The sequence below is a fragment of the Hypomesus nipponensis genome, chromosome 2, assembly GCF_054491055.1.
Source record: "Hypomesus nipponensis isolate SF chromosome 2, ASM5449105v1, whole genome shotgun sequence".
NCBI classification, from domain to species: Eukaryota; Metazoa; Chordata; class Actinopteri; order Osmeriformes; family Osmeridae; genus Hypomesus; species Hypomesus nipponensis.
The window spans coordinates 12,600,130-12,615,646 of NC_140362.1; the positions used below are offsets into that span (position 1 = coordinate 12,600,130).

General features: G+C 42.2%; 1 protein-coding gene across 2 annotated transcripts; it reads right to left on the bottom strand.

Annotated features, from left to right (window-relative positions):
* Positions 1-10,379: 10,379 nt before the first annotated feature.
* On the bottom strand, positions 10,380-14,023 carry LOC146300857 (serine/threonine-protein kinase pim-1-like). Of its 2 annotated transcripts, none has more exons than XM_084669801.1 (7): positions 13,883-14,023; positions 13,157-13,546; positions 12,828-12,922; positions 11,820-11,870; positions 11,190-11,568; positions 10,791-10,967; positions 10,380-10,580 (listed from the first exon to the last, which is right to left on the bottom strand). In XM_084669801.1, exons 1-7 carry the CDS (start codon positions 13,917-13,919, stop codon positions 10,489-10,491), a joined length of 1,221 nt encoding a protein of 406 aa, XP_084525927.1. In that variant the 5' UTR covers positions 13,920-14,023; the 3' UTR covers positions 10,380-10,488. The 2 variants fall into 2 exon arrangements, with proteins under 2 accessions (XP_084525927.1, XP_084525920.1); XM_084669794.1 differs by having other exon boundaries at positions 12,828-12,925.
* Positions 14,024-15,517: the final 1,494 nt, after the last annotated feature.

A 15,517-nucleotide genomic window follows, 5' to 3' on the forward strand; every position in this document is an offset into this window, starting at 1 on the left:
CCATACAGTAAACGTGTAGTGGCCATAACCTAGCGAATGTTACTGGAAAAATGTTTGAAGTGCTGTACAGTACTGTAGCCTATAGCCTAGTTGACAAGATCATGCAACATCTAGTAAGCGTATCTGATTCTTTCCATCATGCCGTGTAAAAGCTGTATTTTGAACGAGACAGGAGCACCTATATATCAATAATGATTGCTATTGTAAATACATGAACCCAAGTCTGCACACTTGTCCATGACACCGTTATACAAAAACTACAACAGTGACCTTAGAGAACTACAACTCAGTAATAACGTTTTTAACACTCTCTCGAGCATGGTGCACTGTGGGAAGGTCAGCGGTGCAGAGCGTTAAAAAACACTGCAGTGTAAACGCACCATTAGGGACCTCTTGCCCTGCATGTTTTAGATGTGTCCATGCCCCAACACACCTGATTTAAATGAACGGTCGTTATCATGCTTCTGCTGAGCTAGATAACAACTCAATCATTTAAATCAGGTGTGAGAAACATCTAAAGCATGCAGGACAGAGGTCCTTGGGGACCAGGGTTAAGAACCACTGGTCTAGTCCACAAAACTCTAGGTTTAGTATGGATGTTATGCAGGGCTGCCAACTGTCACTCATTGGCCATGAGACACACACATTTCAACCAGTTCACATGCTCTCACGCCACACCTTGTATGTTTCACGCTGAGAAGGAAAATGCATGCTAAAAATGTCCCAGATTACCCGAATTCCCCCTGTTTATTATTGATCTATAAAATGCACAAGTTGAGAATCTCAGAAAACTAGACAATACATGAATGAAGGGCAGTTACGTAAATAGTATCCCAATATAGGGTTCTCAAGCCTCACGCATTGATCGTGAGACAGAAGCAACATTGGGGGGGTGGCAAAATCAGCTGGGGAGATTTCCTTTCCTTCTTTTTTTTTAACGTTTAGCCAAGTTATTATATATTTTTATGATTATTTCGGACAGCGTGCGTGGTTGCCTGTTGTAGCACATTTATATATTTTTTCAATTTTTATATCAATATATTGGGAGGGGGGGGGGGGCATTTTGACCAGGTTTGAATATTGGGTGGAATTATGATTACGGACCTGCAATATGGTAGCATTGAGTGACGATTATCATAGCGTTCGCAAGGACAGAAAAAGGACACCGCACGGCATGATTAGCCTTGTCCTACCAGACTCTCGTACATTTCATTAAGCAAAATGAAAATTGAGCGGAAGTACGTAGGAGGGCAAAGCCGGGCCGGATATCTTTTGTTGAGGTTTTTAGATAGGGCTCCTAGTAACGGACTCAACGTTCCATGCCCTCATGACCTAACATCATTGGGTAAGTTCAAACATTGGGCCTCATTCTCGAACAATTTTTGAATTGTTACTTACGTGCTTCGGAAAAACAACGTAAGAAAAAGACATCCGCCAAATTCACGAATGCTTGAAAATGTGTTCCTACGCAGCAGAAGTTTTCTAAGCTGTGCTCCCCGGTAAGAGTTGTGTAAAGTTGAAAGCGCGTCCTCGTGCTCCTGCATTTGCATATACACGCCACGACAGCTCCTTATAAAGGCACACAACAGCAGTGACGTTTTGAATTTTCCGCTTCGCATCGTGCCTAAAAACTCTCCGTACCTGTTCTAAAATCAGCGCAAACCACGGCCTCTTGGGGCTTATTGCTTAAGTAAACAACAGCTGCAAGACACCCAATGCAACTGCCACGAGACACTTGCGTACCACTATCAACAGAACAGTAACTGTCATGTACCAGCGGAGGCACTGTCACGTACCATTAGCTACTGCAACTGCCACGAGACACGCGTACCACTATCAACAGAACGGTAACTGTCATGTACCACTGGAGGAGCTGTCACGTGCCATCCCTCTCTTGCCCTCCTATCTCATGCCCAGGCTGTCCAACGGTAAATTCAGAGAGTCAAAAATACTAAATCGCGAATTATTTTACAAATGGAGTTAAAGGTAAGTTTGTGAGCACGTTTGTTGCAATACATTGAAAAACTTGAAATTGAAATATTTTATCCATATAGTTTGCTGATTTCTGGATGTTATTGTTCTGTCCTGCGATGACCTTCATCAGCGTTTTATGTTGAGATTTGTTAGCGAATATTAGCTAACGTTACCCAGAGAAATCGCACGGTGTGCTGTACCGACCATCATTGTCCCCCAACTGTAGTGGTTGTGCCTAACCTTAACCTCGACCTGTGCTCTTACTTGACTCTACTTGCTGACCTTAACCTCTCTCCTCTGCTACGACTCCTGGCCTTAAACTAATCCTAACCTCAACCGCCGTTGTGACGCCTAAACTCAACCGGGCCTCCAGAGCTGCATCCGCAGAATGTATTTTTAGTTTGTAGTCTAGTAAAAAAAAAAAATGGTGCACCAAAGTAGGAAGGAGAAATAGCGGACCAGACGCAAGCTTTTATTTGGAAAAGTAGAAGCATGAGACGGGAGGGCATGAGACGGGAGGGCATGAGGCGGGAGGCTCTAGGCTGCAGCCATATACTCCTGGGCACATACCACTAGCACATACCACTAGGTGCCAGTAGAGGCGCTGGCATGTACCACTACCTACTAACACGTACCACTAGCTCCACTGGCACATACCACTAGGTGCCAGTAGAGGCGCTGGCATGTACCACTACCTACTAACACGTACCACTAGCCACTGCCTTGTACCACTCGCTCCACTGGCACTTACCACTAGCCACTGACACGTACCACTTGCTCCACTGGCACGTACCACTAGCTACAGTACAGTACATTTTCGGTTCTAACTGCCTCTCAAAAATGCTTCCGGCAGGGATTCCAAAATCGTCCGGGATTTTGCCTGGTCGGATATTTGAGTTTCTCTGGGTCTTTCACAAACTAGTTATTACGCCCTTACAAGTTTTGGAAAGCGTATCTCCCATATGTTCCACCTTCTTGCGCGAGTTCTGACTCTGAACTGTCATTGGTCGACTGCCTTCTCAGTGTTGCCAGATGCACTATAATTATCCTCCAAATACAATCATTTTGAGCCTTTGGTACCATACTTTGTCATATCTGGCAACACTGCTATAATATAAATGAGTGTGATTTTTTTTATTTTAATGTGGACATGTGGAAAAATTATTATTTAGATTTTTTTATGTGTTATCATTATTTCTTTAATATATGGACAAGACAAATTAAAGACATTAAACAACCACTGAAAGCCACAGAAGCACTGGACTAAATGCAACAAAAAAGATTTGTTTTACATTTCCACTTTGCAATTTTGTTGAGGTTCAATAAATAAATGATCATATAGCCTATGTCATTTGTGTCATTTTATTTGCGATATTTGTATACATTCACATGGTCGTGATGCAGCATGCAATACACTACCCCCCCCCCCCCCCACACACACACACACACACCCCCGCCGCAACAGTGTCCTCTTTTTCACAAACTCAAATCTGGTCACCCTAGATTGGCTAACCCTGGAAAGTCAGTTAGATAAATATTAACCAAATACCAGTTAAATTGTTGTCCAAGAGGTGCTGGTCACTCGTCTGATGGTATGGAAGAGATCTGTGCAATATCCTGCAGAAGACAACAAAACCGAGGTAAACAGTACACAGGTATCCATGAAATAAAATACATGTACACACAAACACACAGCAAACAAGATTAAATGAAACAGTTCACACTTTATGTTCATAATGTACTGGACATTTCCCCATCTAGGCTTTAAACCCAGCAACACACATAGGATCTTTGGTGGTTCAGAGGGATGGTAACACTACCTGAGGTTAACTAGAGTTACCTAAGGCTAACAGATAGATGCAAAAAGGTAAACCATCCCCCCAAAAATTTAAAATTATTTTAAGGAAATGTAACATTAATCGTGTAATTTATATAAGAGGTAATGCTAGCTGTCTTTGAAAAAACTAGATTCCTTTGATTTTGCCATTGATGTAGGACAGCCCATCACCACAAGTGCATGACTCAGGCACTGACTGTTATACAGTCTGATAAGGCCGATCGAATCACTTGTGACTCACTTTCTCAGGTAGCAATCACATTCCTGATTGTCATAAGCTTAAGCAGGCTCCAAGCCAGATGTTCAGGCTTTCATAAATGTTCTTGCTTAGTGTGGTTACAGTATGTCTCAGTTGTAAACTATACCATAAAGGTTTGTAGGTGATTATTTCAGTGTAGTATGTGAAAAACCATGAAGGGTTCACAGAAATATGTTATTACATTCATAAGTTGAAATATCACATTATTGTAATTCATGGTTTCGTTTAACTTGACACTTAAAATTGCATGGCATGATACTGTAATTTCTGTGAAAGGGGAATCATGAGTGTTGGTTGGCCACCATGTAACTATGACTCAAATGACAAGCTTCTTTACTTTGTTGGTATTTTACCACTGAAATGTATCATCTTCGTAAATGAAGTTCGATATAACTGTGGTTCGGGAGGAGAAGACCCGACCTAAACTCTTCTTTGTTCCCTAATTCTCCTACATATACATATATATGTATGTATACACCTCAGATCCACCTGTCATTTTGTTCTCATGTTTTTGCAATCCTCCCTCCCACCCTCCCTTTTTTACCTCTCCCTAGCTATCAAATTCTCTCCCCCATCCAGGCACCCTGGGCAATCAGCTCAGCTCCACCATAAACCTAAGGACTCATCCTCCACACTCAGTCTCCTTCCTGGTATACTAAGAATGCTGTATGTTCATGTATAGTACTGTATGTTAAGACTCAGTGTATGGATTTTTTAATTGTATGCTGATGAATTGAACACTTGTACCCACGAATAAAGAATAAACGTCTGGGCTGTGAAGGCCAAGACTTCTGTGCTCTTTGAGTCACTTCCTCTTTAAATGTCACCAACCAAAATGTATAAACACCGCAGAACCAGTTAGTCTAAAATATATGAACGCTGCACTAGTTAATTCAAACAACGACTGGGATCTTGTACGAGACATATCTAGCTTGCTTCTTTGATGTAGCTTTTTCTTTCGCACTTTTTGTATTTATAGTTGCAAAATGCAAGTGGTGCAACAGTCAAAATAAAGTTAGTCATCTACCTTCCACAGTATCCTATTAACACAGTGTCGGCATACTTAGCATGATTGGGTAGAATTTCACTAGTCTGTCTGAGTATGCCCTCCAAAACAATTAAAAAAGGTTCTGCCTCAGATATAATTGCTGGACTCCTGTATCATTACAGCCAGCCACAATGCCTTTGCCTTTCCCTCTCTGTGTAATTTCTCTTAGTAATCAAGTTCTCTGTAGGATTGCTGCTGCAGCCTTGTCTGGCTCTGTATTAAATACACACAACAATTGCCTTATCCTTTGCTTTACTGCATAGCAATTTTGTTGGCTGTAATATTGTGGGATAATTGTAAATAGGAGTATAAAGAAGGACTAGTGTATATTCATGAAAGAAATCTATGCAAACATCAATGACCTCAGGACTCAACTGAAGCTTGCTACAAGTATGCAGTCACAAATGATGGAAACTAGGGATTTAAGTTACCTTATACCATGGTCTGGGTGAGTACCTGATTCTGATTGGCTGCAGGGGTGTCTATTATTAAGTGTTACATCATCAGTTGAATATCAAGCCTGTTGCTTATCCTCCTCCATAGACCACAAGTTGCTGAAATTTCCTAAAAAGAACTGTGGTAAATATACATGTAAATATCAACCCTAACCTTGAAAATGAAGAATGGCATTGTTTACCTCAAGGTTTATTATATTTGTCTAGGAACTATATTTCAGTTTACATGTTTAATGCCCTTCACTACTATCCCCACTTTCCCGTTTTATAGCTTCTATTGGAGGAAGAATATTTACAGCAGAATATAAAGAAATACTTGGAAGGGAATTATTTGACAATTTGTCCACCATTTACTCCTAATCTGTTGCTTGTTTGGCAAATGAACAGAAATGGCTTTAGGATGTAAAGCATATGCTTGTTTTGTGGTTGTGTCTTTAAGGTCCACTGCCCTCCCCAGATCTTTCCAGATTGTCTATCAGAACTCAGGCTCGACCCAAATGCAGACCAAGAGGCAGAGCTGAGTTAGCGAGTCTTGATTTGTTTAAGGCACAAGTCGGCAGGCAAAAGAGTAGTCAGTGTAGTAATCCATAAGGCGGTCAGGCAGATACAGGCTACTAGGCAGGCTCAGAGTCAACAGTCAAGGCAGGCAGGTGGTCAGGATCAAGAGATATAAGAGACAGAAAACTACACAACGTAATAGTGGGGAAAGCGCAGGTTAGGTTTGACTAAGAAGACAAAATGAATTGTCAACCCAGAAACAGAAAATGCAGGAATGACTAGCCTATACTGTGGGTCTACACCATGGGTATTGAGGAAAAAGGGAGATGTGCTACTGACAGAAGAATTTAGTTGGTGGGGCCAGGCTGAAATATGAACAGAACAAGTCTGTCCACTGAAGTTCAGAATCACATACATTTCTGTTGGACACCTGTGAGTTAACATAGCTGAAAAAAGGGATGAAAACACATTCAGGACTGTCCTTTTTTTGAAACACAGAAAGTTGAATAGCTGTTCAGCACATTCAACAGGACGAAATGCCAATGAATACACAATGAGGCCAATTTTCAAGAAAACTTATCGATGCAAGCCAATACCAAAACTCTATCATTACAGTCTGAAAAGAACATCGACCAAAGCACAGATGTCCATCAGTGTCTTTGTGTTGGCCAGAGAGGACTTAAAACATGTTGTCGAATGGGGGAGAAAAAGCCAAAAGTGAATGTTTGTTTTTTTATGTCTTTTGCTTTTTTACCCTGAAAAAACAGTTTAGTATACTATTCAGTCTTTTAATAGTAATTGTGTATATATATGTATATATATACTGTGTATATATTGTGTATATATACTCTAAATTTTCGTTTTTTCAAACTGGTAAAGTATTTGTACTCAAGTACATCATAACATATTTTTTTTATTGACCAGGTAAAGAGGCAGTGACGTCTTTTTGCAGCCCTTTTCTATACCTAATTACAGTTTGTACTGCAATTCTGTGGGTGTACTGTACATCAAATAAGCCCATTTATACATTACTGTAGCTATTCAAATCTATCTCTATGGCAATACCTATTTTATTGTCTTATTACTTCCATTCATCTTACTCATTCATTCGTTCATCATGGCTCACAGAACCCATATAGAACAAGTGAGTGATCTTTGATACACCTTGACCCCTTCCTTATCCCCAAGCATACTGTAGTCCTGTTGGATTGGGTCTCTTTTCAGTGTGAAATGGAAAATTATTTTGAGTTGCTTTGTTGAATGGTTTTCCATTAAACTGGCTTGATGCTGAACTTCTTGCACTTTCACTCCACTGGATAATCGTTCTGTCGTACCATTAGTTCTATCAAACTATCTCCCAGGATTTCTCAATGTTTCTTTTAACCAATATTTCACGAATAACAGAATATTTGTACCACAATTATTATGTATTTTCTACATTTACATAAAAGTAAACCCTCAATAATGTATTCAGCCGTAGTCAAGGAGCAAATCACAAACCATAATCATTGCAAATAAAAATAATTTTATCACAGCCACAAATAGTTGCTGGCATAGTAAAAAAGACAAAGCTCTTCATTTGTCCTGATGGATGCATTTGATTGTTGAAAGGCAAATATCAAGCATATAGCTTATAGGCCTGTCCTTGTTCAACCCATTGCCTACAGCCTAGCACTGAATATTGGAATACTTTTGATCCCAACAGTCCATACCGCTCCAGAAAGTCATTCTCTCAGAAAGTCATTCTATAGACACCATTAGTGTAATTACTATCAATCAAGGAACCCATGAACAACACCACGGACCTACCAAAGACAGCTGCACTCATGCACACTGAGAGCCATATCCTCTAAGCTTTTGTCATTTCTTCTCCCGAGCTCATGGTCGATAATTCGTCACATTAAATATTAATTTGGAAGGATGTCATGTGTGACTGGTGCCAACTCTAAACATATATGACATCTTTGCAGGTGCTGAAATTCTTTTAATTTTTTTTTACTCTTGAAAACGTGATAAAAGTAGCTGGTTTTGGGTGAGGGGGCCCACTCCCCAAATCTTATGTGTGTACTGTCATTACGATCTTTAACCATGTGTGTGTGTGTATGTTATCTTTACCATCTTTCATTCAACACAATCAGTCCCTACATACCTGGGCTCCACACTGATCGAGTATGTGAGAGAGGTGGTGTAAACACATGGCTGTTGGCAAGAGAAATAAGTTGTCATGTTGTGACATATTTGTTATCACAAAAACACCCCAGAGGGGGGCAGCTGGAACTAAATTATGGATTAATCTGCCAATCACATTTCTCTAGACTGACAGCATTGGGATTGCCAGGACCAAGAGGCTGACATAATATCTAAATAAATCAAACCGAGTTGTTTTCATTCTGTATGGAAACAACCAGTGTTAAACTGGGTCAAAACAACACAGCAAATGATCCTCTAGAGATAATCGCCATACTTGTAGATTCACATCTGGGTATAGCTTTGGTTTCTTCATTGCCAGATGAGAGACCCATCATTCAACGAGACTCTATTTGAAATTCATGACACTCTCAAGTAATTCTCTCATCTCAACAAGGTCCTGTTCCAGGGGCTCCAGTCTGTCTCCATTTTACATCCTTTAATGCCAACACTGAGGTCACGCCAACTCCCAGTTCCCTTGGATATAGCCCTCGTACATTGCTGTGGTATTAGCATATGGCATTAACATATTGATTGGGGTTATAATTAGACAAAAGTCTCTTGTGAAAGCCGTTAACTGGCTTGTTTAATTTACAAAGGAAACTTCAGATAACTGGCACAGACACTTAATTACTTCCCCTTTTCTTGCACTATGCTTACTGTAGGAGAGTATTACTGACGTAAATCAATCAGGTATAGTTGGAAACTCAAAGTACTTGTTGCACTTTTTTTATTTTTCATAAAGTTGGTTCTGTTTTTTATCACCAGCTCTCACTGTGCAACCCTGGAGTGAAGTTTCACCCCTTGAACCTCAAAGTGAAATGTTTTAAGCAAAAACTACATGACATTTTTCAAACTGCACTTTCATATTTAGGAAATAATTTGATGGCAATTTGTACCATTTTGTAATTGACTTGGACAAATCATTCAGTCCCCTATTAATGCCTGACATTATATTTGTCATTTTATTGAAAAGGATGTTTATTAAAGAACCCATTGTGCATCCTAGGCAGTCGTTGTTACCAGTGGCCCTACTAGCCCTGAACCAGCTTCTAGCTGGCTAAACCACCCAGTGATGATAGTCAACACGGGGTTATTAGACTTGAGGCAAAGATAGAAAGATGTATTCCAAACACAGGTATGACTATTCTAAGGGAGAAAAATTAGGATAAAATGGCACCAGAATACTGCAGTCGATAGCTCTCTGAAGAAATACCCTTTCACACATTGGAAGATGAACTAAGGCCTAGAGAACAACAAATAAACAGATACACATGGATTTTTGTAACCAATTCTATTCTCTTATAATCCCCACGGTTGTTGCCCTTTGTTCCTTCCGGTTTTCTCTAGTCTTTCTGCCAATACATTTTGAGGAAGGATTGATCCACGATGAACACACAGGACAAAACTGAACATGCATAACTTGAGCTGTTTAGTAATACAGACAACCGACTGTTGACGTGTATCATCACAGCGTTCCCTTTTGTATCTCAGTTTCACCACAGTTGACTGGGTTTCATTAAAACTGCCACCCACTCCCCCTTCCTCAGCAGGGCTAACCAATATGTTTCCCTTCTGTGTCTCTCTGAAATTTGATCTCCCTGTGACAGACATGACCAACATATCTGTCTACAAAGACAGGTGCTGTCGAGTCATTTTATATGATCTCTCTGTATATTCTCCCCCTGTCGATGAGAAGTATTTTGTTCAATATCATACTTTTCTCTATGGGGGACTTGAAATGACTTGCCTGTTGATGGACTTGAAATTAAGTCAGATGTTAGACCACATACAGGGGTAGTGCTTATAGTAGTGGTAGTTTAGTTGCAGAAATAGGTTAAGTTAAAGTAGTAGTAGGAGTTGTGTAGTTATATAGGAACATATTTAGAAGGCTCTCAAGCTAATAGCTAAACTGTTAAGAAGTTGGTATGAAATGGCCGAAGGTTGGTTGTTTGGTATGAAGGTTGCCGGTTCGATTCCCGGCTGTAAAAAATGACATTGTGTCCCTGAGCAAGGCACTTCACCATACTTGCCTCGGGGGAATGTCCCTGTACTTACTGTAAGTCGCTCTGGATAAGAGCGTCTGCTGAATGACTAAATGTAAATGAAATCACAGCTTCTTTTAATTTCCACATTTTTATCTCTCCATGTCAACACAGTGGATATGTTTAGCCACTCTGTCCCTGCAAAGGTGGGTCTATCTTGGCCAGACATGCGTAGGCACGGGTCCTCATAGTAGCCAGGGGTGGAGCTGGATCTGCTCCAGCGTTGGACGGTCCTTTGGCTTGGCGCTCAGACACCAGCGAATCAGATGACGGCATTCTGATGGGCATAGATCAGAAAGGATTTCAAAATGTATACTGATAACAAGTAGGCAACCACCACCCTCTCTGTTCCTGATGACACCTTGATAAATTAATCCCATATAAGATCACCACCACTCATTTAAATTGCCACCCCGCACCCTTTTTTTCTCCTTCCTCATCCGTCCATCCCTCATCCTCTTCCTTCCTCATCCCTTTGTTCTCTCACCTGGGGAGACGGCCCTAGTGAAGTGCACACGCCCCTTGATGGTCTCCCGGATGGTGGTGAAGGGCAAGAGGCCACACACCAGGGTGAAGAGGGTGATGCCCACAGACCAGACCGTGGTGGGCCCTGCCAGGTACTGTCTCTGGAGGAACCACTCTGGAGGGGTGTACTCCAGGGTGCCTGGAAGCAGAAGTGGAAAGTGGTTTAACGTCTTGAACGCACCATTGTGGATTGTCAGAGGAAGCAAAGTAGCGAACCCCTTGCATTCACACATAACAAGTATAACTATCTCACCCCATGCTGCTTCTGAACTATGATAGGTGTTCATGTGAGCTCAAACGCTGAATTTCGCAGATGAAAAATGACCATTATTTTACTTTAGTTGAACAAAATTAGACCAACCTGCATAGTCCTTGTAGGCGGTATACTTAAGCAGATCCCCACAGCCAAAGTCAAAGAGCTTGACCCGGTGAGAGTCGATCTGGATCAGCATGTTCTCCGGCTTGACGTCGCGGTGCAGGACCCCTCGCTCACGGCAGTGATCCAGCGCCCTCAGCAGTTGCACCATCACCTGCCGTGCCAACCCTTCAGTGATGAGGCCCCCGTGGTCCTGGCAGAAGGCCACCAGGTCCTGGCAAGGCTCGGGGCGCTCCAGCACCATGACGTAGCGCGTGGGCTGGTCAAACCACTCCAGCATGCGCAAGACGTAGGGGCACTGGGGAGCCATGTTTACCTGCTTCATGAGCGCCACCTCCAGGGGCAGGGGTCCGCCTTGTCCCGGCTGGCCATTGGGGATGTCGTACGTAGAGGATGGGGGACAGAAGGGTTGTTTAAACTTTCTTTTCACTTTTGTCAGCAGCTGTTTACGATTAGCCCTTTCTTAACGCTAACTACCAGCAATGTGCATATTCCAATTTTTAACAACATCCAACATCTGTGGGATTTAGTAATGGGTAAAGTCCCACTTTGTGACCCACACAGAGATTTAGGGTAAGTTTCAGATCAACATTTCAAGTTCTTCTGAGTACTCACAATGTCCAGCTCCTCCTCGGCTTGGGCCTTGGACACATACTTGATGGCTACCTGTAAGACAATCGTATCAGGGCTGAGCTTCTTCAGGGTCTACGGCTGACCCACGTACCACATTACAGTACTCTCACTTAGTCTTCTTCACACAGACGGTATCAAAATGTCTGTGCCTGTCACCTATCATGAATAGATCTTGTGAATTAACATCTCGGGAGAGAACAAACACAAAACAGAGAGGGGGGTATTTTTTGAACAAAGGGTTGCTCGGTAAGAGTGAGAGAACAATAGATAGGGCACCTTCTCTTTGACATGGGATCCAGGTATGCAGAGCAGCCATGAATAGGCATAATACTATTGAAATGATTTCACCTGAGTGATGTAGAATTACAGTGTTATAAAAAAAACTTGAATCAACCCAGGGTTGCATAATGACACACTGAAAGGATTTCCATGAAAGCAAGCTTCCTTCACTATGATAGTAATTGCCTCACTTAATAATGACATGGTTATTATGACCAGGCTTTATAAAGACAAGCAACAAGATAAAATCTATCAATGTAACTATCCATAAAGTAATTTAGGGTTTTGAGGCTTGAAGTTTGGCAAGTGAGAAATTGGCAGAAAGAAAAGGTTAAAAAAAAAAAAAAAAAAAAGGATGGAGATGGTAAAAGGAGTAAGAATGTATTGACCCTATTGTCTGTTAAGGGAAATTCATTCTTTAAGGGTAGGGCACACAATGACGATTTGTGAGTAGGTGATTTTTCAGTTATTTTAATCTTGGCCATTTATTTTCTCATAAATCATTCTTGGTCCAAAAATTGATATTGTATATAGAGCTATAGGCAATACTTGATAATACTATTGATACCATGTCATTTACACAAACAACAGCTCATTAGGCATTGGCAGGAAGAGACTATAAGTTTTATCACAGCGCATAGACAATTCACGTGAACTGATATTGCTGTCAAAAAGTCAGGATGGAAGAGAGGGAGGGGGACACTGTCTTACCGGCATGCCATCAGACTTCCTGGTCCCCGCATACACTGAGCCATAGCCCCCTTTACCTAGCAACGGCCCCTTGAAATACAGCTTCTCCAGTCTTGCTGCTAGGGCATATCAGCGAACACAGAGAAGGAGAGGAAGAGAAAGAGAGTCAGAAGACCAAATTTTAGCCCACCTGCAGGTACAACTGTTGCACCTTGACCATCTAGAGCTATATTCAACTTGTACACTTAGTGTATTGAGTGGGACATGGGTCATGAGCACCAAATTCTCAATTCCTTCATTTGAATAACTCTGACAGCCTGTATGGAGGTGTTGATTAGAATATTCTGTACCTTTCCGGGGCCGTTTAGTGGCTCTGGGACGGAAAGTAGAGGAGGATCCATGGTCTTGGCAGTGACCTGTCTCCTCTGCTCTTCTCAGGGGAACAGGCCTGGAGCTCTGACCCGGGATTGGAGCTGTGTCATAGGGCGTGGGTTCCAGCCATCCAGTAGGGCGCGGGCTCCAGTCTTCCAGGGGCACATCATAGCAACCTTGGCTAACGTTTTCAGGCCGTCGGCACAGGACCTTGGGAGCAGGTGGCGTATGCATAGCACATGGCTCCATTTGTGTGCTAGATTCTGGTCTGGCTTTCGAGTTTTGGGCATTGTGAGTACCTGACCTCTTCCTCTTTCGGCCTCTTTCCCTGTCCGGGTCTCTCCAACCCTGGCCCTTGGTATTGGGGGCTGAGGGTAACAGAGTATGTGTAACCCTCAACCGAATTTTTACAAGGAATATCCTCCTCAACAAAGATTTGATAGATCACATCTACACACTCCTTAGATTATCAAACTGAGAATATCCCAATCTTCCATTTACCATTATCAATAGACTTGGATTAACATTATGTAAACTATTTGTTTTGGATTGATAAGGAGATCAAATAACATTTGAAGTTAGAAGGAGGCTAACCTAAGTTTATATTTTACACACTTCTGTGCTTGTTAATGGAATGTATGGGTTAATAAGGTAGCCTATTTATATAAAGTCTCAGAGCTCAAACATTTTTGACAACGTTTTACCTGCAGAGAGAATATTCTTGGAGCTGCGTGTTATCATGGTTGCAAATTATCCTTTTACATCAGCCATGATTTTATGTTGGCTGAAACGGATATATCTCACCAGAGGCCTATTGGCATCATATTTGTTGTGACCAGTTTTAAATACTCATTCGCTCTGACGTAAAATACAATGACGGATAAACCGATTGTGACGGTCGCAGCCAGGCATGCCGAGCTGTGAAACATTTATAAATGCTTTACCCGACAATGTAGCTATCAAAGTTAGTTCATGCTGGTGAATTAATGATATTTATTTTGAATTAAAAACATTGCCCTTTTTTAAGATTTTCCATTAATCAGTCCTGAACGGAATTCCGGAAGAGGGCGCAATTGAACGCAACTCGTCAAACCAGACGTCGTAGGTAGCGCATATTTTCATTTTGTATAACCTGTTCTTCTCAAGTGATTGCGTAAACATAAGTTAAATATCGCACATCTCGGCAATACAAAACTGTCTTATTGCTTAAGAGTTGTGGTCAACTCTAATCAAGTTGGCCTACATCGCATTTAGCTCAGAGAACATTTGGAAAAATTCGGCCTTGTGTTTGAGGTCCTAATCATTGGGATACAGACTATGCTGGACAAAAACACGGCGACGAAATCTGCTGGGGAGTCTGAAGGACCCCCCCTGAAAACGTTTTACGATTAGTTATGAATATGATTACAGTTATTATTACATGTATATTTTATTTATATTTTTGGTTGAGGTCAGAGAAGGAGGAAGCATTTAGGAGTGGGGAAAGAGACCGATTCAAGGAGTAAAAGAACAGGTTTAGCAAGGTGGTGAAAGAGGCTAAACGACTGTACCTAGAGAGATTGAAGCGTCAGTTCTCTGCTAACGACTCTGCTTCTGTCTGGAGAGGGCTCAGGCAGATCACCAACTACAAGCCCAGAGCCCCCCACTCCACTAACGACTCCCGCCTGGCCAACGACCTGAACAAGTTCTACTGTAGATTTGAAAGACATTTGGACTGTCCTGATCTAACCCCTCCCACCCATTTGGCCTCCCCCCCCTCTACAGTGACGACTCTCTCCATTCAGGAGGGTGAAGTTAACAGACTTTTCAAGAGGCAGAACCCCCGCAAAACAGCTGGGCTGGACGCTGTCTCTCCTGCCACCCTCAAGCACTGCGCTGACCAGCTGTCTCCGGTGTTTACCAACATCTTTAACACCTCATGCTATGTCATGTGCCAGCCTGTCTCAAGTCCTTTACCATCATCCCTGTGTTCAAAAGCCAAGGCCAACAGGACTTAATGACTACAGACCCGTCGCCCTGACCTCTGTGGTAATGAAGTATTTTGAGCGCCTTGTGCTGGCACACCTCAAATCCATCACAGACCCTTTCATGGACCCTTGCAGTTTGCCTCCAGAGCCAGCAGGTCAGTTGATGACGCAGTTAATATGGCCCTCCACTTCACCCTACAGCACCTGGACTCCCCAGCATCCTAAACCAGGATCCTGTTTGTGGATTTCAGCTCTGCCTTCAACACCATCATCCCCGCCCTGCTTCAGGACAAGCTCTCCCAGCTGAACGTGCCCGACTCCACCTGCAGGTGGATCACAGACTTCCTGTCTGACAGGAAGCAGTGCGTTAAG